Source organism: Humulus lupulus, chromosome 3 (assembly GCF_963169125.1).
Source record: "Humulus lupulus chromosome 3, drHumLupu1.1, whole genome shotgun sequence".
Classification (NCBI taxonomy): domain Eukaryota; kingdom Viridiplantae; phylum Streptophyta; class Magnoliopsida; order Rosales; family Cannabaceae; genus Humulus; species Humulus lupulus.
The window spans coordinates 281,036,558-281,060,067 of NC_084795.1; the positions used below are offsets into that span (position 1 = coordinate 281,036,558).

At 35.0% G+C, this 23,510-nt stretch overlaps 3 protein-coding genes across 5 annotated transcripts; 2 read left to right on the forward strand and 1 right to left on the reverse strand.

Annotated features, from left to right (window-relative positions):
• Positions 1-1,986: 1,986 nt before the first annotated feature.
• LOC133824670 (uncharacterized) lies at positions 1,987-12,388 on the forward strand. 3 transcript variants are annotated; one of them, XM_062257633.1, is made up of 10 exons: positions 1,987-2,349; positions 5,061-5,609; positions 5,684-6,450; positions 6,544-7,192; positions 8,171-8,344; positions 8,981-9,216; positions 9,324-9,543; positions 10,519-10,761; positions 11,502-11,581; positions 11,835-12,105. In XM_062257633.1, the coding sequence occupies exons 1-10, from the start codon at positions 2,067-2,069 to the stop codon at positions 11,907-11,909; spliced, it is 3,276 nt and encodes a 1,091-aa protein (XP_062113617.1). In that variant the 5' UTR covers positions 1,987-2,066; the 3' UTR covers positions 11,910-12,105. The 3 variants fall into 3 exon arrangements, with proteins under 3 accessions (XP_062113617.1, XP_062113618.1, XP_062113616.1); XM_062257634.1 differs by having other exon boundaries at positions 11,502-11,614; positions 11,835-11,973; XM_062257632.1 differs by lacking the exon at positions 11,502-11,581 and having other exon boundaries at positions 1,988-2,349; positions 11,835-12,388.
• A 3,283-nt stretch (positions 12,389-15,671) lies between these two features.
• Positions 15,672-17,963, reverse strand: LOC133824672 (putative pentatricopeptide repeat-containing protein At3g15130). The gene has a single exon (XM_062257635.1). The coding sequence runs from the start codon at positions 17,961-17,963 to the stop codon at positions 15,897-15,899; it is 2,067 nt and encodes a 688-aa protein (XP_062113619.1). The 3' UTR covers positions 15,672-15,896.
• Positions 17,964-18,008: 45 nt separating this feature from the next.
• LOC133824675 (pentatricopeptide repeat-containing protein At2g20540-like) lies at positions 18,009-19,709 on the forward strand. The gene has a single exon (XM_062257638.1). The coding sequence runs from the start codon at positions 18,009-18,011 to the stop codon at positions 19,515-19,517; it is 1,509 nt and encodes a 502-aa protein (XP_062113622.1). The 3' UTR covers positions 19,518-19,709.
• The last annotated feature ends 3,801 nt before the right edge of the window (positions 19,710-23,510 follow it).

Genomic DNA, 23,510 nt, shown 5'->3' on the forward strand with positions numbered 1-23,510 from the left:
TCTCTCTCTTCTCCTTAATTTCAAAAATCTTTTCCGGCCATACCGCTGGTCTGTTGGGCTCAAGAGCATCACGACCTACTCTTCAAGGTGATCATTTTGATATGTGGAAATCATGTATTTTTCGTCATCGCCGAAGAAGATGACTAGAATCAAAGAAACCTTTTAGTCTCTTTTTATATTTTGTTAACAAAAAATTAACTAAATTTTAATCTTACAGAAATTTTAATATAACAAAAAATGTATTCTTATTTTACATTTAAAGTATACCATATGGTATTCAAAACAACTTTAAAGTTATTTTAGAAATATTTTAAGTAATTTTTTTGAAATAAAATTTTTAGGATATTATTTGGTAACTTTTAAATAGAATATAATAATAATAGTTTTGGTAATTCACTAAGTTAGTTGGTTGCTTTAAAATTGTGACATACCAATTTTTTTTATCATATATCAAAATCTAACCAATTGATATCTTAAATGATTTTAAAATCAACGAAAATGTAGCTTTTAAAAGTAACTATGCAGTATACTAAATAATATTATTTTCTAATAAGCTATTCATGGTAATTTGGAATTATAGGAGTATATTTTTATACTATATGATAACTAATTAGTTTCTAAAATAGACTTGAAGGTAACGTAAAAATATTTTAAACAATAAGACATGTAAATTACACGAGTGACTAAAAAAATCTATTAAAAGTTACCGTGTACTAAATTAATTTTTATTAATAAACTATATGGTAACTTATTATTATACTATATAACAATTCATTAGTTCTTGAAATAAGTTTGAATATTACTAAAATGTATTTTAAATAATAAGATATCATAATATAACCTAAAAATAACTAATTGTTATATTAAGATGTCTACAAATAAGTTTTTGAGGTAAGCAAAAGGTATTGAAATAGTATTATCTAAAAGTAAATCTTTTAATAAAAAAAGTGACCAATTAGTATCTTATCGGCATCGTAAGTGACCAAAATGTAACTTTTTACTACCCAAAAAAAATAAAATATTACCGAAAGTGAAATTTCCTAATTTTAAAAAAAAAATCTGGTATGATATGTTGACATGACATCAACATTTGTATAAATAATTTAGTTGTAGGTATATGTAAATATCTTAAATTTTAGGTATATAAATGTAAAAAGCCTTATTTGAAATGATACAGTAGAATATCGGGTTGGGAGTGCTGATAGTTACTTATTTTGAAAATATTTACTATATTTTCTTCTTTGTGGATTTTATTATTGGGTATATAAAATTTTCTTTGTACCATTTATCTTCTTCTTACTGTGGGTTAATCATATGTATAGTAATGATTTCTATTTACATGTTTATTAAAATAAAAAATAAGAGAACTCGGTGAGTTACGGAAAAAAAAATTACAAATGTTTCTCCCCTAATTATCTAAAGAATGTCATTTACAGTAATGACTTTTATTTTTACTATTTTATTTTTTTATAAAATATATCTCATAAAATAACTACTTTATATTTCAAAAAGATAATATAGTCAATTTAAGTATTTTGATTACACTTCTTTGATGACGTAAACAACACAAAATAATTCAATTGACTTTTTAAATAATTTTAGTATACAACATAATACAAATAAGAGTAATAATATGTGCACTTAAAATATACACTCAAACATTACATATAATAACTTGTCACTATTTTTTAAAATAATGTCTCAGTTTTAATAAATATAATTAGCCGAACGAAACTAATTCTTGATTGTGTGTAATATTTGAGTATATAATTATACTCTACAAATAATAATTCCAATTCTTTCTTCATTTTTGCTTGATTTATTCCAATTAATTCCGATTTAAATAATAAATGTGATATTAATTCTTTGTACTTGTAACATATATTTTTTCAACCTTCGTTGTTGTCATTATTTTTTTAGAAGTTAAAGCACTCAACCGTCTGACGTGTCCGAATCTGCGTACTAATAAAACCATTAAACTTCGTCTTCCTCCTTACCAATTCAAAATAGAAAAAATACAGAGAGGAGAGAGGAGAGAGGAGAGAGGAGAGAGGAGAGAGAAGGGAATGTACAAGTCGAAGCTACAGGAGTTGTGCCAGAAGAGGCATTGGAGTCTTCCAACGTACACCTCCGCTAAGCAAGGCCTCGACCACAACCCTAGCTTCTCTGCTGCGGTGATCGTCAATGGCCAATCATTCCACACCTCCACTTCTTCCAAATCCTCCAAGGAAGCCCAAAACGACGCCGCTAGGATCGCCTTCGACTATCTCTCTCTCAACGGATCCCTTGATAAGCTTCCCATTCCCAGCGCTTCCTCTTTCCCTCAACCCTCGCTCCCCTCGTCGACCGGTAAGCTTTTTTTTTTTTTTTTTGGAATTTCGCCGATTAGTCCATTATTTTCTGTTTGATTGATGGAAAGTGTGAGAAAATAGGGACTGTTTTGGTTGATTTTTTTACTTGATTGGTTAATTTATGTTTGGAATTGGGTTGTGAAATCATGGGAAGTAATAGTATAAATTTGCATATGTTATTAGTCTAAAGAAGCATTGGGTATGTGAATGTTTAAGAGTTTATTATTAACTCTAATTGATTACCCAGAACTACTGCATTAGCCATAGATAACGATGCCATGACAATGCTTAGATGGGTCATTTGGAATTGAATAGTTAAATAATGGGTATTAATAGTAGTATAAATTTACATGTGCCATTAGCCTAAAGAAGCTTTGGATATATGAATGTATAGGATTATATTGCTAACTATTTAATTACCCAAAACTACTGCATTGGCCATAGATAACGATGTCATGACAATGCTTAGATGGGTCACCGCTAACACAAGATACCAACATCATCCCACCACCTAAAACAGGTTTAGAGCACAATCACACCAATGTTTATAGGCTGATCCTAACATATAGGAAATGGTAGACCAAATAATACAACCAAGATAAGGCCAAAAAAAGAATTCAAGAGTCGCTTGACTACAAATTGGCCAACATAACCAGCAAAATTAGCTGCTGGTCTTTTATAGGCTTCATGAAAATCCTTTTCGCTCGATTTGCCTAAAAGTGGGTGCATAGAACCTGCAAAAATAACAGAAGAAAATACTAAGTACAGTATTTGCCATTTTCTCATTACATTTAAAACTAGCTCTTTTCTTCTCAAATGCTGCAACTAGAAGAAAATTTCGTGCGACACCTGAATTCTATAGAAAACACAACTAAAAGAAAATTCCACAACCTTGTGGTGAACTAAGTGAAGGAAGGTAGATAAATTAAAGCCAGCAAAGTACTAGCTATTACATGTGGATTGCAAAAATGCTAGATTTACTGGTACAGGCAACAATATTTTTGCGTGGTTTTGGAGTGTATTTGAAATAATCATTTTAAAGAGTTGGCTGATGTGAATTTACATTATTTTAAATATTCTGTTATCTATATTAATAATTAAGATGATTTCCATGGATGTTGAAGTGAGTGTTGGTTATAGGTTATTGTGTCCATAATTGTTAACGCGGCAAATTTTCTGCAGATTAAATGTATTGAAAAACAATTTTTGCTGTTTACTTTCTGTTTACACGGGGTTTTCGTTAACTATTCTAAGTGTATTAAGAATTCGTAGAAAAGATTATCTAGGTAACAATGATGAGACTTAATAAGTGGGGAAGAAGATAAAAAGTGTTGTGTTATTTTCGGAATATTTGGGTTCCAACCCTTTACAAAGTGGCCTGCTTCCCCTTTACAGGGTTTATTTTACAAGTTTTCTTTCACAACTTCTGTTATGCATGGTGGGTCCTTATTTATAGGGTTTATTTGTGTTATTTACTAGTCTTGTGAATAGTGCCAATTGGTGGGTCCTTATTTTTGTAGACCCATGGAAACTGAGTCTTTCTCGATTTTTACTTGTAACAATTGCCCCTAGTCGCTGAGGAGAGCACGATTTGCTTAGCGACTATCCTGCCTTGCCCACGTGTCGCTGTTCTTATCCTTTTCCTTGTTTCATACTCGAGTGCCCCTAGTTATGTGCGCGTGAGAGCTACCTTTTGATAGCTGTCTTGACATGTGGCTGGTGGGCAGATGCTCGTTAGAGAAATAATGAGGCGTCTATTTGCCAACTTGAGGTGACGCCTCGATGGATGTTTCATATTCATTATCAATTTTGAATTTTTAAGAAAGTTGATTAGGCAGCTCTTCCTGAGAAGATCTGAGTTGTTTGCTCTCTAGTTACCCTTTCTTAATCGACAATGGTTTGTTCGCGAGCTTTTCCTATAAAAAGATCTTCTCTCTTTCTCTATTTACCTTTTACACTCATTCGCCATTTTTAGCAAGAAAGATCCTAGAGAATCCTACTTCGCAGTCTACTCCGTTGTTGGCCTATTCAATCGACTTGTTGTTTTCATCCGCTCCGTCGTGGTTGAGATTTGGCGATGGTTCTTTTTGTTTTTATCTTGTATTTTTTCTAGCTCCACACCCTTCTCCAGAAATAAGCATGGTTCTTTTTGTTCTTGAAACTTTCTTGTAGTATTTCGTCTGAAATTCTCATCTGTGATTAAGATTTTTTCCTTTTGTTTCGCGGACTTTGACTAGCGTAAGCTTTATTCTAGTGGTATTCTTTAAGGTGATTCTTGGGTAGTGCCAGTATCATCATCTTTCTTTTTTTGAAGGTTCCATGGTTAAACTGTATGTGCACACAAAGATGTAGAGCCCTAATCTTATAGAGATCTCTTTGAGTTCTTTCCGGTAACGGGTAGACATGAGTGACTATTGGGAATAACAAAGAGGGGGTAGATTTATCTTTTAGACCATCTAGACATGGGTTCTTGAGCGAGGGCTCATCTTTGTAGCCAAGGTTGTTCAAAGGTTAAATCAATTTTTGAAACTCCTCATAGGATTTATTCTGGGTGGTCTTTCATGTATCCGCCTTCGTCCCCTGAGGAGGTTGTCAGGGCTCTCCCTTTCTACGAGTCAGGGCACGATCCCAAGGTCGTTTTTAAACCTTTACCTTGCCTTTCCCTATTTGTGACGGGTTCTCATTTTTTTTTTTCTGTTGCTTGTGCAGATACGGCTCATAAAGGTGAGGCTGCTGTTGAGGAGGTATCCCTACCAGAGTTTGCAGCGTCCAGTTGCTCTTCGAAGTTGTCTGAGACCAACGTCAACAACATCATCTGCCGCCATCAACTAGATGCAACTAAAGTTCATTGTCCTCGAGAGGGGCAAACTGCCGACAAGCCTCCAGAAGGGCAAGTAGCTCTTTGTGAGGCTATCTTCAAAGCTGGGGGCTATTTCCCGCTACACTCGTATTATGTCAAGGTTCTTGACTATCTTGGGATTGCTCCCATGCAGTTGGCTCCCAACAGCTGGCTTATCTTGGCATGCATGTGCATCCTATATCACCAAGAGGGGTATGAGGATCCCACCCCTGAGGAGATTGGCCATCTATACGGATTGAAGAAAACTTCTCAGTTTGACCATGGGTACTACTGTCTTTGCTGCCATGTTCCTCAATCCTCGGTGATTGAGGGCATGGTGTCCAACACGGGCAGTTGGAAGTCCGAGTTTTTCTTTGTTTCCGGTGTTCCCGTGAAGAATACTAATTTTCAACATGCGAGTAAGTATTCTTTTTTTAGATTTTTTTTTCCTTGTCTTTTTGCTAGTTCTTATTTTATTGTTATTTATTTCCAGAGTCTCGCATAACGAGGTCACTCCCTACTGATGCTGCCGAGCGGGTTAAGAACATTCTGGGGCTTGATGTCTCGAGGAGATTCACTGCCAACCTCTTCAAGGAGGAGACACTTCGCATGAGTGGTCTGCTTAAGACAGACCAAGTCGCTGTTAATTTGTTCACACCTCCTCTCTTATGCGAAAAGTCCAAGGAGTCAAAATCCGAGCTTGTGGTTGAGGCGACCCCTAAGCGGGTTTCTGTGAAGTTGAAAGTGCCCCCGTCCAAACGCCAAAAGAAAAACCCCCAGGCCGAGCCTGCTTCCCTACAGACTGCTCTTGACGAAGTCGTTCCGGACCCTAATCAGGCAACTCTAGATGCCCAAGACCAAGCGCCTAGGGTAGTCCCATCACAACTCGAGGAGTCATTAACAGGTGCCTCCGAGCTTATGGCTGTTGGCTTGCCATCTTGGGATCAGGAAGCCGGGCAACAGACTCCTATTCTTGGTAAAACAACAACGAGCCCACTGCCCCTTACAAAGGTATTTCCCGCAGGATTGGGCTTGCCCCTCCCCTCACAGGATCTACTTCAAGTAGACAGCCCCGGGGCTACATCTAGCACTGAGGCTTCGCAGAACAACGGGCTTCTTCCCGATCAGCTTCGATTTGTTGAGCGGGTCTCATCCATGACCCCCAAGGCTGTAGTGCTTCTAACAGAGGGGGAGTGCAGGAGTTCAAACTTAATGGTTTTCCCCCAAATTTTTGACCACGCTCTAGCGAGATCTTTAGTGGTATGTTTCTCGTTCATCTTCTTTTTGACATTATCTATATATTTTTGTGATTGTCCTGTTACTTTTCTCAAACTTTGTTTTTCTGGATTCAAGACTACTGCGGATGTGCTCCGTTGTACTGAATTGTACAAGGACTATGAGGCCAAGTATGTCCTACTCAAGGCCACGCACAAGGAGGCTGTGGACCAACTGACAAAAATGGGCTGCGAGCTCCAGCAAAAATGCAAGGTCCTTACTCAACAAAACGAGGAGCAACTCATCCAGAAGGGGGTCTTGGAAATGGAGAAAGCCAGCTTGGTCCAATCATTAGAGGGCTTGCAGCTAGAGAACTCTCGTCTTGGCGAGGAGCTTGTGGGATTGAAGGCCCTTAATTTGGAGAAGGTTGGGGTTATCCAGCGATTAGAAGGCACCCAAGCTAAGGCGCTTAAGGATCTTGAGTGCAAACGGCTAGGCGCCGAGCGGGCTGCCAAGGAGTCCCAGGAGCTTAAAGATCGCATCTTCACTTTAGAGTTGGAGAACGAGGATTTGAGGACTCGTTGCGAGGAGGAGCTCGAGCCTCTTGACGAGGATGCGATTACAGACAGAACCTCTGAGAGTCTTCTTTATACCTTGTGGAGTGAGCATCCTGAGTTTGACTATTCAGCTCTTGGCAAAGAGTTTGTGGCTAATTGCATTGCCAAATGGACCGCTGCTCTGGAAAAGACTCCTAGCCCGAGCAGGATTAGCAAACAAGGCAACCTAGGTCATTCTTTTCCTCCTTCTAAGGAATTGTAATTATGCTTTATTTTTTTTATCAGTCTTTTATTTGGGAAAATCCCTTTGAATATATATACAACTCTTTCTGTTTGTAAATAATCGCAAATCTGTCTCTCTCTCTCTCTTTTTTTTTTTTTTGTATAGAGTGCTTTGATTTTATGACAACTTTGTGGCCAACAATATTGTCAATCTTGACACCTTGTTTTATTTTCCCGTGTACACTTTTTGTAACTAGTCGAGAAGCGTCATAGTCGTTTTTATACCATAGGGATGTGTTGGTGAGAAATTCTTCTAGGTTTCTTGTTATTCATGGGAGATCGCCTTCTTGTAAGAACTTCCTTACGAGTTCTTGCTTTTATCATACATGTATGTACATTTTTTTAACACAACTCGATAGTTTTGAGGGTATCCTCAAGCCCAAGGCTTAATTGATTCTCTTCTGCTTTTGCATGTGATAATGCAACTTGCAATGCATTTTTGTATACTCTTATGCCCCCTAAGTGGTTCTAGAGACCTCTCGAGGCACTTGAAATAGCAGAACAATTTAATAATTAAGCTAATTGAACAAACATGCCCATCAAAAGAAGTATCAAATGTCTCAACCACAAAATACTTGATAAAAGTGATGAAAGAGGAAAGGGACAGAAACTCATAAAATAAATTGCCAGGGCCTCCATCTTGCTGAAGCAGTATGTGAGCCGGTGAGTTTCGGTAAGCCCTGGTCTAGTGAATAGTGCCAATTGGCGGGTCCTTATTTTTGCAAACACGCGGCAAGCGATTCTTTCTCGATTTTTACTCAACACTTTCTATTATGGAGTCTTGTTTTCTCTGCAGGTTGATTTTATTCAACTCTTTTGATGCAAGTAAAATTGTGTTTTACATGGTTTTATTTTAGATTTTTGTTTAAAATTTTAATAATGTAATTTATTTTTCTTTCACATATTTGGTTTCCATATTCCAATAGGTTGTTCGGGTGCAATCACTGATGTAGAAACTATACATGGAGTCGGTCAGACCTTCCAGCAAACGAGTAAAGGAGCATACCAATATCAAACTCCTCACGCAGATGACAACACATCAAGTGTCAGTCCTCAAACCATTGGAAGCGCAACAGCTGTCAGTGGAAATACATTTAGAGGTCAGAAATTCTTTGTGGTCTTCTCCCTCCACTGACTTGCTTCATAAATTTCTTGATAACCATGAGAAGGCCCATGTGTATTGACTTTTTCTGTGTTTTTGAAAGGAATTATATTCATATTGTCATCAGTGGATTGCTGTTGTTTTATTGACTCAATGGAGGAATTACTTTCAATTTTTTTGTTTTAAATGATCTGAACAATCTTTTCATTAAAAAAAATAAAAATAAAATCTCTTATCAATGAAATAAGTGGTCTATAAAACACCGGCCATTTAATGCAATGCGGGATGCATTTCATTATTAGCCTATACATCACAGGCCGTGTAATACGTTTCTATTCATAAAATAAATTTATAAAAAAAATTATATTTATTTGTGTATAAATTCTGTAAATTATGATTTAAATTTTATGTGCATGTGTTAATGGCTGTAGAGTCTCAAGGGTATTGGAGACCTAATGCCTTTTTTCTGTCAGGAAAAATGACCCCTTATAATCATAGTGGATTGGAGTACTTTCTTGTAATCTATGATGATATCTCATCATCTTTTGGTTCTTGTATTTGGTTAAATATTTATCTATTATTACAGAAAAACTTTACTTTTTGAGGATTTATTAAATTCTCATATGTTGAATAGATGTGCAACATTTATACAAGAGTCATCTGCAAATGTATGCTCAGAAAAAGAATCTTGCTCTTCCTACTTATTCTTGTGAGCGGGAAGGTCCTCCACATGCCAGTCGCTTCAAGTGTAGGGTAACAGTTGATGGAAAAATATACGAGTCATCAGAATATTTTCCCACATTGAAAGAGGCTGAACATGCAGCTGCAAAAGTTGCTTTGGCCTCATTATCTCCTGATGTAGTTCAAAAGGTTAGTTTTTCATGAACAGTGGGCATATACATACACGCATAGTTTTGTTAAGACTTAAGTGTATATACATTATTAGAGCACAACTTACGAGAATTTTATGTCAATAGGATGATTCTACCTTCTACAAGAATCTTTTGCAAGAACTTGTTCAGAAAGAAGGTTTCCGTTTACCAACATATAGCACAGAAAGATTTGGTGAAGCTCATTGCCCTGTTTTTGTTTCTACCGTGGAGATAGAAGGAAAGCACTTCAGTGGAGAAAAAGAAAAAACGAAGAAGCTGGCTGAATCAAGTGCAGCGAAGGCTGCATACGATGCTTTGAGAGACTGTAAGTTATTTAGCACCAATCCTTGAATTTAACGTTATTAAATGTTGTGCAAAGCTTTCTACAGTTATTCTTTTTGGCAGAGTGACATATTTCTTAAAGTTTGATTAGATGTTTGTTTTGGTTGTTCTTGGTATAGATAGTTTTGTGAAATAAAACCTGTCATAATAATTGAAAGAAGCCATTACTACAGTCATATTGAGAAAAAAAAACAATACAAGAGTTTTGTTGCGAGGAGTTACTTCTCAGGCTAGATCAATCAAGTTTCCTTAGACGTAATTAGTAGCCCTACGGTAACTGCTCAAACACAAACATTAGAACAGAGGAGAAATAAAACAGGATTGGCTTCAAGGGAGTCCTTTATTGGAACCAAAAGGACTTAGTACATCAAGGAGGGAAATTGAAATGGCTACAAGCAATAAATGAAGAACCAAGACTGGAAATTCGAGGATCCCTCAGCCTTCCCATCAGGAAGGATCTGGTGCAAATCTTGACTAAGAAACTGTCCTACCACACTCTAAAGTGGACACCCCCTAACAACCTAGCATGTCAGCATCCCCACCATGCTGTCTTTCAGCCCCAAACTTCAATCCTAGTTTCCTTCTTCTCCTTGAGTACACCCATTTAATGAAGGATGCAAATGTAGAAGGAAACTATTCTTAGTTGAGCACCCTTGTATTGGATGACTATAAGGATGGAAAATGAAGATATTTAATTGAAATGTCATTAATGGAGCAAAAAATAACAATATGGAAATTGTAATTGCAAAACAATGGAGTATGTTTTGAATAACCGAATAATTGATAAAAGAAGCACATAGGCTTTTGAAGGAGTAAGGATGCATCCTTTTTTATACACCCTTCCTAACATGTACTTTATTTTGATTTTTCGTTATTATTAAATAGTTCAAAATTGATCATCTGAGTCCTGTCGCTAGCCCATTGTAGTGCTTGACAATTATTATACCCTCATGCTCAGGTAAATCAAGTCAGAGTCTTCGCTGTCTGCCTTCTTCTCAGAAAGTACATGAAGCTCAAAATTTGTTATCTCCCTGCTCAAAATCTAATGTTTCAGTTAATGTCACAACTGATGCACCGATGAACTTAAGTTCTAGTTCAATTCCTGTGCAAGCTGAGGATCAGACAGGTTTTAATGTCACAACTGATACACCGATGAACTTAAGTTCTAGTACAATCCCTGTGCAAGCTGAGGATCAGACAGGTGAGATTTTGAAGCTCTATATTTCTTCCAAGTTTTTTTTGCTATAATAAATTACTTTTGTGTCATTGTTTTTTCGAGAATTTTTATTTTTTGTTTCTCTTCTGTATGCACGAAATCTCCTCCATTTGGCCATGATACATAGCATTACCTCATTCTTCTTACCCTGTGTGTGGCGTGTTTACTTAACAACTCCATGCTATGTTGAAACCTTTTGAATATCTAACTGAGCTAAGGGTTAGGTTAAGAAGCCTCGGCGAAGTCTTCCTCTAGTCATCTCATCTCTTCTTGAATTGGAAAGCTGACATGGATAATTGAACTTTAATTTTAGAAATTGAGGGTACATAAAAAATGAAAAAAGAAGAGAAAAAATTCTCTTTTTCTTTTTCCATCTTGATGCATGCTGAGAGAAATAATATACACATAAATTCACTAGGGATATTCCATAATAAGTAACTGATAGAGTATAGAATTTACACACAGACTTCCACTATCATGTGTCCATCTCTATAGCCATTAACTGCTTGCTAGTCTATATCGTGATATTATATATAGCATAATGGAGTCTAAAATAATGATATTTTATCCAAAAATAGAAAAAACTTGTAACAATCCCCTTATCCAGAAAAATCTGCAAGATATGATAATATTATCCATTCATTATACTATTAATGAAATCAACTTATTCTCAACATCTATATTTGTTAATTCCATAATAATAATAATACCCATTATTGTGACAGATATGAAGGAACAAAGAATAGAAAAGAGAAGAAACATGGAGGAGAGTGAATCTCAAAAGAAAAGGAACATGAAAAACAATGTAGAGCTAATGAATTAGATGTTGTGTCGCCAGGTTTTCTTAGAATATCTTGTTTTTGTTTGTGCTTGACTTAGTTTTGTCTTGTGAATATAGTAATCTTATATCTACATGCTATTTTCCCTGTCAACACTAACATAATGGACTTTGACTACTATACTCTGTAACAACACATTTTCTTATGCCATGAAAAATTTTCTTTCCTCAGTTATCATCCTTCCAATTTATCTTCCTTACCTGATATCCCTAATGGCAGGTAAAGGAGGTCTGTCTTCATCTGACATTAACGGTGGTTCACGGGATACAATCTCTTCCACTTCGTCTGAGCTGAAAACCGATACATCTTTACCTTCTCTTTCTAACAATCTCTCTAATTTTGTTGTGGATTTAACCGTCGAGCCAAATGACACATGCGTCAAGCCCTCGTCCAATCGGATTATCTTATCCTGTAATAAGGTCACCATTTATCCCGCAACGAAACCAATTCCTGCTGGCAGCACTCTGTTACATCTGAGTGACGAAAATTGGGTTGCTTTCTCTCCTCCTGAATCAACGAGTTAGATAAACTAGCTTTCTAAAGCTCACTCCTACTGACTTTCTTCTTAATATTTTGGGAACAATGTGCATTGCAACACTGATATTTTGATAGGTTATACAACAATGTGCATTGCAACATTAATATCATGTTCTTTCTTTCAGTATGTTTCTGCAGTGTATATTCTATTACTAATAAATATGCAGTATGTGCTGCTGAATAACCACACATGTTTCTGGGTTATGTTGGATAAATGCAGTGAGGGATTTATAATACATGGTTCATTTTATATATTTCAACACTAATATACTATATATATATAGTTCTGGGGGATGTCAGTGTATTTTATACTAAATTAGGGGTCAAATATGGTCTTTGATGAAACACTAAGATACATTCCTATGGTTAGAATGATCTTGGTCATTCCAGCTCTTTGGGTATATAATACAGCTCTCCAAAAAATGTTATGATACTAATATTGTACCCAATCACATATAATTATGTGCTTTTGGAGGAAAATGTCTCTTTGTAATGATTAAATTGTTGCTTGGTTTAGTTGAACAAAAAAATTTAATGTCATAAACCATTTTATCTCTAAAAGTAAAAGCTAGTTTTTTCAAGTAAAAGCATTTGTACTAATCAATTGTGAGTTTAAAATTGGAAATTTTTTTCTCAAGAAAACTTACTATTTGGATTCTTTTTTTTTTCAAGTACACGAACACTAGCCTGAATAATTTTAATATCTCCTTTTCCTTTTAAATATACAGATTTTGCACTAATCATATAAATATATAGGATACTTCTGTAGTGCGAGCGCGCGTAAAATAGCATTGCATTACATTAAAACAGAGTGTACACTAATTTTTTCTTCAAAAGTAACCTTGATTAGAGTGTTGTTACATGAAACTCTTGCTATTAACAAAAAAAATTAAACTATCCTTTCATCGAGACATCCTACTTCAGCCTACTCCGTCTCCACTGCCTCATTTGTCGACCATGGATTCATCCACAGTGCTCGTTACCTTTGTCCTCTCCACTGCTCTCCACTCTGTCATCTTCTTCAGCTTCTGCTTTGACCTGAACCCGTCCCCACCGCCACCCGAAACGCCTCTTCACCTTTGTGTATCAATTGCAACAACAAAAACTATGAGTCTAAGGTTTTCATTGCCATCCATTACTTACAGATAATAATGCATGTAAGGTCATAGGCAATCAAATTGCAAAGTGATCAATTTGATTTGATGTATATGCAATGGCATTTAAGCCAAAGAAGAACTAGAGAATTGAGGGTAAGCTTGGGATTATTCTAGATATGGTCAAATAATATCTTCATTAACTAAAATATACCTTTCCTAAAAAATCTTTAGGGTGAACAATCAACTTTTCTAGAGCTAATAATAAATCATCAATGAAAGAGAGAATCACTAAACAGTGTTTTTAGCACCAACCAAGTAATTTGAATAGATTATCATTCCCAACCATCGTAGCATCAAGATTTGATTATTGATATTGCTTGAGAAGAATGGAGAAAAGAATGTGTATTGTTCTATAGTGACATAAAAGTAGAAACTTATGTTAATGGTGCTCAAGTTCTTGATCTATGGTAGCAAAGTTTTCAAGTGAAAAATCATTTCTTCTAATATCTCTCTTCACCAAATCGAGAAGATACAAAGAAACCAGAAATTGAAAGTTGGAGCATCAATTTGTTGTAAACGAAAGAAAGTTTCAATTTTCAACAACCAATTTGGCTCATCTCAACTTAACTGTCTTTGTTATCCAATAAACACTCAATTAAATAATTAATTAGAACCATTTCACATTAAAGTTGAATTTTTTATACACAACCAAAAATATATACAGTCTCACTCATACTCCTAGAGTAATGATATGTGCACCCAAAATATACACCCAAACATTACACACAGTGATGTGGCAGTTTGACCTAGTCAATCACATTTATTAAAACTGTGACACATTGTTTTAAAAAGCAGTGACAGGTCACTGTGTGTAATGTTTGTGTACATATTTTGGGTGCACATATCACTACTCATACTCTTAAGCCTACAAAGTTAAAGAATAAACACTAAAAAAAATGTAAACAAAAAGCATTAACATCCGAATTTTATAACTATTTTTTTTCAGTATAACCATAGATCATTGCTCATATGGCCTAATCCCAAATTTTCTCTTTCGAAAAAAACAATAGCAATACTAAAATGATAAATTTAAAAATAAATAGTCACAAAACAGACGTTTATGCCTATTTTCATAGAAGAGAATGGTTGGAAAATGCTTCCATCCAACAACGAGTTAGCTTTCCAAGAGATATTTTTTATTATTATTAAAGTGGTACTGTTAGTATACAATCAAGCCTCATTTCAAATGGTGCAGCTTTCATTTCAAACCAATCATAGGCTTAAAAAAAAAGAGACGTATACGTCCGCACCAAAGTATAGGGCATTCTTTACTACCCACAGATGATTACTTTAATATTAACTATTAGATTAAGATCAATAATCCATATTTATAGTTGTTAATTAATATTTCTAAAAATAAATTTTGATTTTTTAAATTTTTTTGGAAATGCTACCTGATTACATGTTGTTCACATATTTATTAAATTAAAGAAATAAAAAAAAATCTTATTTAAGCATTATATATGAAAATTCAAAATTAATGTATAATTTTTTTTTACCTATTGGTGACTTGCTATACTAAGTCACTATGTTGTCACATCATCATAATTGTTAGTACCCATTTATAGGTAGTAACCATTAAGAAATATTCAATATATATATATAAATATTTAGAGAGCTTTTTAGGCGCATTACTTTTGCCCTAGGAAGCTTCTTAGGTATGGGCAATACTTTTCTTACCGTAGGGGCATTTTTTATTTTCGGTACTTGGAGAAAGTATAATCAATTTTTTTTATATGATAGCGTACATGATAGTTATAGTAGACATCCCGTCAATTTTTAGAAAAATTTGAATGATCTGTTTTCCATGCCTATAAAAAAAATGAGGCACGAGTGCAACTGACTGTTTGAACTTTGATTTCAACACCGTAAATTATTCAGAATTTTCCAAAAATTAGCAGGACACTTGTTATAACTATAATGTACGTCATAATGCAAAAGAAAATTAGGTTATAATTTTTCAAAGTGCCGAAAATAGAAAACGCCCCTATAGTAGGTGCAAAAATGAATCGTTTTTAGGTAGATCTTACATGTGGTATTGTCTGTGATTGTGTTATAATTCTGGTCAAGAGTTAATTGCAGATAAAAAAGCAAATTGAAACAGTAAATGAGGTTTATAAACTTCATGGTCTTCCTGAATATTACAAGGTAAGTTAGTTTAGTTGATCATTGTTGATTTTTAATTAAGAGATAAAGAAATGGTAAAACTAATTATATATAAACAGATGTGTATTAATGTTTTTTTTTTCCTTTGATTACTTGGAAATTGGAATGGATATACTAGAATACCTTTATAATGAATTATATAACTGTTTAATTTGTAGGATCCACATCCTCATATATCCTTAGCTTGGACAATGGGTGACCATAGTAACTTCTTAAAGAAGGTGATTAAAAAGGAATGGAGATTATTCAATGGAGGGTCACCCCAAAAATGCATATTCACTAGCAGATTTAATGGCATTGCCTGTAGGATTGGTAATAAAACCTACCATATATGTAAATATGCAGACATGTAAAATGGAATACCAAAAAACATATGAAAAAAATTCCATATGTATATATGGTGTTTTGCAGTATGTTATTTTCACCAATAATCTCTACAAGAGCATATGCCATCTTCAAACTTGTGAAACCTATTTGCATCTCTCACCAAAAACACCACCTTCAAAACCTTTGACAAGCCCTTAATGAACATATGACAATCTCCACACACTCTCAAGTTCTTGAAAATTCGAATCGTCTTCTTCTCCTCCTCCTCCTCGAGCCCACCGCGAACCAATGCTAACCCGATTGCCAGCTTCTCGCTGTGTACGCGTAAGCTCTCTTCCTTGGACTCGTCTTCTACATCATGCAATGCAAACCTCAACCCAGGGATGTATCCCATTTCAGCTTTCATTCTCTTCTCCATTTCCTTCAAAGCTTCATGAATCTGTTCTATAAGTGGGTGAGAATCATCTCCATTGTAGAAAAAGTGGACTTCTTTGTCGATCTCCACCCAACTACGCCCTGCCTCTTTCTTCAAGCCCTTCATCTTCACCACTTGTCTTAATCTCTCACATTCTTTCCAGCAGCTTGCATCGGCTAAGATGTTTGATAACATAACATAGTTGACTGTGTTATCTCCATCTAATCTCATTAGTATCTCACCCACCTCTCTACCTATTTCCACATCTCCATGAACTCTGCAAGTGCTAAGTAATGTTTGCCATATCCCTGTGTTTGGTTTCAGAGGCATGTTCTCGATAAGATTCTTGGCTTCTTTTAATCGTCCAGCTCGGCCAAGGAGATCAACTATGCAAGCATAATGCTCTACTTTTGGTTTAACTCGTCTGTCACGACGCATTCTTGAAAATAATTCTTGGCCTTCTTCGACAAGTCCAGAGTGGCTGCAGGCTGAGAGCACAGCCAAGTAAGCTACCCCATCAGGCTGTACATTTTCGAGTTGCATTTTTTTGAACAGACTTATTGCTTCCATTCCAAGACCATGCTTTCCAAAGCCTGTGATCATAACTGTCCATGAAACAACATTTTTGGTTAGCATTTCATTGAACAGTCTTTCGGATTCCTCTACAGATCCACACTTGAGATACATGTCGATAATCGAATTGGCTACTGATACATCTAAACCAGATGGGATTTTAGTTGCAAGAGCATGGATTTGCTTGCCTTGCTCTACAAGTGCAAAATCAGCAAAAACTCCCATAAGACTTGAGAGAACAAACCCATCTATTTGATGGTATATGCTTCCTCTTAGCTGCCTGAACAAGTCCATTGCCTCTTGTACATTTCCTTCTTGAGCATAGCCTAGAATCAGTGAACTCCAAGATATAATGTTTTTCTCTTTAATTTGTTCGAATACTTTCCGAGCTTCGAATAGTTGTCTGCATTTGACATACAGATCAACTAGAGCACCTGCAATGGTGGCCTGGATTTGACATGGGAAGCCTCTTGTGATTAAGCTAGCATGTATTTGATTTCCTTGCTGAATTGCCCCAAGACCACTACAAGCCTTAAGTGTACTCGTATAGGTGTGTTCATCTGGAACTTCTCTTTCTTGCATTTCACGAAACAAAATCAAAGCTTTTTCTCCATTTCCTTCAAGTGTGTAGCCACTGATCATTGCATTCCAAGTTACAAGATTTCGAAGTGGCATTTTGTCGAACATCTTAGCTGCGTCTTTAATTCTTCCACATTTAGCATACATGTCCATTATAGAATTGCCCACCACAATGACCCATTCAAAACCAGATTTAACACACAACTCATGAATCTGCATACCATACTCAGCAATACCCAAAATCCCAGACGCCTTTAGACTCGTCGAGAAAGTGAACTCGTTTGGCTTAGAGTCTGAAACTCCCAGCATTTGACCAAAAATAGATAAACATCTCTGAGCATTTCCATTTTGTAAGTAGACACACATTAGAGACGTCCAAGAAACTTCATTTCTTTCAGGCATTCTCTCAAACACTTCATAGGCCAACCCTGTTCTACAACATTTTCCGTACATATCTATGAGATCATTGCTCAGCATTAAGTCAGACCCAAGTCCCATTTTCATCAACGCCGCGTGAGCCTGCAACCCCTTATCGAGTAACTTGCTCTTCGAGCAGTTCCTAAGTAGGTTCGCCAAAATCTGCCTTTGGTTCATTTCGAAAAAAAATAAAAATTCAAGCTTTGTCCATCGAACTCATTGATGTCAGCGAGAATATGGGTCCTAACAATCAGGGAGTTGGAAAATTCATTCGTGCCCACGTTGAGAAACTGTACTAACTTGAAGGAGTTGAAAAAAATCCATGCTCATGTAGTCAAGTTTTCGCTATCTCAGAGCAACTTCTTGGTCACAAAAATGGTGGATTTTTGTGAAAAGAGTGCAGAAGTGGAGTACGCCAGTTTGCTTTTCGAACAAGTGGCTGAACGAAACGTTTTTTTGTACAACGCAATGATCAAAGTCTATACGCATAGTTACATGTATAGTCTAGCTATGGTTCTCTACAAGCAAATGGTCAGAAATATAAAAGCTGAGAGCTCCATTTTTCCTGACAGATTCACTTTCCCTTTTGTGATCAAATCATGTGCAGGGCTCCCTTGCATTAATCTGGGTAGACAAGTTCATGGCCAAGTTTGTAAATTTGGGTCAAATTCCCATTCAATCACTTGTAGTAGTTTAATGGATATGTATATAAAGTTTGATAGTTTGACAGATGCGCAGAAGGTGTTTGATGAAATGAGCGAAAGAGATGAAATATCTTGGAATAGTCTGATTTCAGGATATGCTAGACTGGGGAAGATGAGAAGAGCAAGAGAGTTGTTCAATGAAATGCCTAACAAGACTATTGTGTCTTGGACTGCTATGATTTCTGGGTACACAAAGATTGGATGCTATTCTGATGCATTGGATGTTTTCAGAAAAATGCAAAAATTGGGTATTGAATTTGATGAGGTCAGTATTATATCAGTGCTGCCAGTGTGTGCTCAGCTTGGAGCTCTTGAGATAGGAAAATGGATTCACATTTACTCAGACAAGAATGGATTGTTGAAGAGGTCAACTAGTGTTTGTAATGCCATAATTGAAATGTATGCAAAATGTGGTTGCATTGATCCTGCATTGCAGATATTCGATCAAATGACCAAGAAGGATGTCATTTCATGGAGCACCATGATAGGAGGGTTGGCACATCACGGTGAAGCTTATAAAGCCATTGAACTCTTTAGAGACATGGAGAGAGCAAAGGTTCAACCTAATGGGATCACATTTCTCAGCCTTCTATCAGCCTGCGTCCATGGCGGATTTTGGAGTGAGGGACTGAACTACTTTGAATCCATGAGAAATGATTATCATCTACACATCGAAATCGAGCACTATGGTTGTTTGGTTGATCTTCTTGGACGCTCAGGGCAGCTTGACCAGGCTCTTGAGACAATAAACAAAATGCCCATGAAGCCAAATTCCAAGATTTGGGGTTCTTTGTTAAGCTGTTGCAGAATTCATGGCAATCTTGAGGTTGCTATGATAGCCATGGAACACCTTTTAGAGCTTGAACCAGATGATGCAGGGAACTATGTGTTGATTTCCAATATTTATGCAGACATTGGAAGGTGGGAGAGTGTTTCAAAGGTCAGGAAGCTAATAACATGTGGGAACATGAAGAAAATTCCAGCAAGGAGTTTGGTTGAAGAGTCTGTCTCTGGTGCTGAATCATAAATGGGACAGCAGCTGGGAATGAAACTCTTTGTCAAGACTGTTTAAATTTTTATTTATTTCTTAATATGTTAAATTTATTTTGTATCCTTTTTGTTGTATATATATATTTCTTACAACACCCATGCATCTACTTCTCAGTATATAATGTATTTCATTTTTATTTTATTTGTAACAATATTCTATATTTTGGATTATAATTTGATGCGAAACTACTAATTTTTTTTTGTGGTAAAACTATCCAAATTTATAAAAATACGGTTCCGTAACTACCCATTTAATACCGTTAACTATGTAGAAGGAGAATTTGCAGTAAAACTACCTATTTGTTTTTTACAGTAAAATTACCTAACTTTTTTTTTTTTTACGGATAAGCTACTTATTTTAAATGTTTACACATAAAATATTAAAATTTTAAATTAAATAATTAAAATTTGATCAAATAATTTTTTTAAATTAGAGTTTTTAATATTTTATTATATTGAAATTTATACATATTTTTCTAAAAGAAAATTAGAAAAAAACTCTTTAATTTTAAAAATAGAATACACTATATCTTTATGTATAAATATTGTTTTATTGATTTAACGGTTTAATTTTTTTAAATTATCTTAGTTTTTTTTCTAAAACTATAGACAATATTTGAGTTTAATTTATTTTTTAATATGTTTATGTCAATTTTTATAATATATAACATTATATATTTATATGATCATTAAAAAAACATAAAAAAATATAATAAAAAACATTATTTGAGCCGTATGTTCCCTTGATGTCAACATATTTTATTGAGATCGTTGGCTTACCTATCTCAATAAATTCTATGATTGGTTCAAAGAACGTATTGAGATTCAAGCGATTGCGGATGATACAATAAGTAAATATGTTCCCTTGATGTCAACATATCTTATTGTCTAGGAGGAATTAAGCTTACTTGTGTTTTAGTATAAGTAGCTACGGGGATATATTTTATAAATAAAACTAAATAAAAGTGCATTGCATGTTACTTTTACCTAGTATATTATAAATGTCAATTTAGCGAAAATTTTTGTTTTCCGTTAGATTTAACATTTTTTTTATTCTTATCTAAATAAGGTAAATAATTTAAAAAAAAAAGTGATAAAGAAATCTAAATAAGGTAATCTAATTGAAAATAAAATAAAAAGTAATAAATGAGTCATAATAATTTCTCATCGTGTGTTTTAAAATTTCATATTAAAGTATTTAAATTACTCTATAAATTATGTTTTCAAAACTATAACTTAAATAGATGGTTTATTTGTGGTATTCCTGGTCATTGTGATTTGGGCATGAAACTTTCTATTACTATGTGATAAGAGGTTATTAATTTGTAACTTATTGTATAGGGATCAATAATTAATAATAACATGAGATTTGTAACTTATTCAGATAATTAGTAATAACAAGTGATTTATGAGATACTCCAATTTTTGTACTTGTTATAAAAATAAGAAACATTAATGGCCAAAAGTACCTAAATTTTTGTAAGAGTTGCAGGTAACCTTAATTTTTAGGTTATTTTAGCCAAAAACAATATTTTTTTTTGTCAACATTTAGTTTTAACTAAAACAGGTCACATGTGGAACATGTGTAATTGACCAAAACCAATTACAATTTATTTAGTAAATAAACAATAAATTATAATTATAATAAAAATTCAATTTACAAATTAAAAATTTGTATATAAAATAACATATATTAAAACAAATCTTGAAACTAGATTGAAATTTATTTATTTAATTAAAAATTATGTATATATCATGAAAGTTATTACTCAAATGATGATATTATGCAAATAACAAAAGAATTAAATAGTGTACATAGGCCTCAATCAATGTATTAGAGTTTACCACAAGAGAAAAAAGAAACAAAGAAAAGCTGAGAGTGGAGTTTGGACTGAGAAGAGAATGATAATGAGGTCGAGAAAAGGAAGACTACCTAGCCACATCAAAAGCCCTAGGCGCCTAAGAAATATGACCACCTAGCTCTAGTAACATTTACAGCGCCTAGGTGACGACAAGCCTTGCTCATATTATTACATATATACTTTCTTCTTCTTGAGTTATAGATCAAAACTCGTTTGTTTTCTTTGGATCTATTTTTTTTTTCTTTCTTCTGCAATAGGTAATTGGTTACCTTCACGTTTTGATATGTGTTTATAGTTTTGGATTCTTTATGGTAACCAATTACCTTCACGTTATGATATGTGTGTATACTTCTGGGTTTTTTTTCTATCATCAGATCTGCAATAGGTAATTGGTTACCTTATAACGTTCTGATATGTGTATATTTTTAGGTTCTTTATGGTAACAGGTTACCTTCACGTTCTGGTATGGGTTTATATTTCTGGGTTTCTTTATGGTAACTGGTTACCTCCACGTTCTGATATGTGTGTATATTTTTGGGTTATAAGATAAGATCATATCATGTCTTTTTTTTCCCTTCAAATTTAATGTTTCTTTTCATATTCAATATAAGTAACTCGTCACTCCTCGTATGGTAACTGATCAACCCTCTTATGGCAGAATGCTACTCTCTTGATACATGTTATTTAACCTAGCTCTAGGATTTTTTTTACATAATAATTGTGAAAAATCAATAAAGTAATTAGTTATCTTACCCAGACTTTGAAAAAAAAACGTTCAATCTAAAAAAAAGAAGAAAAAAATGTTTATAATAAATAAAAATAATGATAAACACAATTCATATTACAAAAAAATTTACAAAACAACCAAAGAAAAATTTAATATAAAAATAATTATATAAAATTAATATAAAAAATCAAATAAACTAAAAATAATAATAATCAAATTACAAACATACCATTTGTAATACCCCGGATTCCCTATTGTGGTTAATGGCTGGATTAGTAGGCCGGGAGGGCCATAACTGTTTAATTATGCCATTAAATGTGTTCATGCATGTTTATGAGAATTATATTATAATATGATGTTAAATGCATGCATGTGAGTCCACATTTGTTTACAGGGGTATTCTGGTAATTTGGCCCGTTGAGGGTATAATTGAATATCTGTTTGTATGATAATGATATATTGTGAGACCACATTATAATGTGGATTGGTTCGAGTATCTCGGCATGAGACGATCTTTAAACGTGATTTATCGGTTTGGTCATAACAGGTTTGAGCTCGGGGCTCGGGGTGAGTCTCGGGGTGATATTAGTGGTTATAGCGTTACCGGGGATTTTGGGGTAACGGGATATGAGTTATTGGTGTTCGAGGATATTGAGATTAGCGGGAATTGAAAAGCGTTAATTATGATTAACGGGTTAAGCTAAAAGTACCAATTTTACCCCTAGAGTAGCTTGAAAGGCTTTAGATGACACAAGGGCAATTTGGTCATTTTAGGGGTGGATATATGAGACTTAAGTGGCTGTAGAAGGTGGTGGAATAAACAGAACAAAAAACAAGGGTTTGCTTCTTCCTCTCCCGTACATCATCTTCTTCACTTCTCCTTTGAGGGTTTTGAGTTCTTGGTGGAGATTCAAGCTAGGGAAACCTTAAGGCTGGATTGGGGACTTGTGTTAGCTTGTGTGGGAGGTTTAAAGCTAGTTTCAAGGTGAGTTTTGGTCATATAACACAGTTGGTACTCTGTTTTCGTTTTAGTTTTTAATTCATGATTTTTGATGTGGGAAGTGTGAATCAAAGGGGGGTTTTAGTGTTAGTTTGATTGGGGTTTGATGAGAGTGAGCTAAGGGTGTTATTTGGGGGTTTAATTATATGTTTGGAAGAGGTTTTATGAAGGCTAGAAGGGCTGGTTTGAGAAGAAATCGCACAGGGGGAAAATCTGGTTCGTGCGTGACCTTGTTGCTGATCTAGGCTGGGCGCCGCGGCGCAGAAGGGGTGCGCCGCGACCCTTGGCGTTTGGCAGGCAGGGAGCCCTCTCTGTTTGAGGGCGTGCCGCGCCGCAGCAGAGGAGGGCTGCGGCCCTTAAGGCTAATTTTGCTAAAAAGTC

What these genes read in the sequence shown, in the direction of transcription:
- LOC133824670 (XM_062257632.1), top strand. Translation starts at nt 2,067, where the DNA reads ATGTACAAGTCGAAGCTACAGGAGTTGTGCCAGAAGAGGCATTGGAGT. An exon ending in TACTAATTTTCAACATGCGA is followed by an intron (nt 5,610 to 5,683) that starts GTAAGTATTCTT and finishes ATTTATTTCCAG; the next exon opens with AGTCTCGCATAACGAGGTCA. An exon ending in ATACGATGCTTTGAGAGACT is followed by an intron (nt 9,544 to 10,518) that starts GTAAGTTATTTA and finishes CCTCATGCTCAG; the next exon opens with GTAAATCAAGTCAGAGTCTT.
- LOC133824672 (XM_062257635.1), bottom strand. Translation starts at nt 17,963, where the DNA reads ATGAACCAAAGGCAGATTTTGGCGAACCTACTTAGGAACTGCTCGAAG.
- LOC133824675 (XM_062257638.1), top strand. Translation starts at nt 18,009, where the DNA reads ATGTCAGCGAGAATATGGGTCCTAACAATCAGGGAGTTGGAAAATTCA.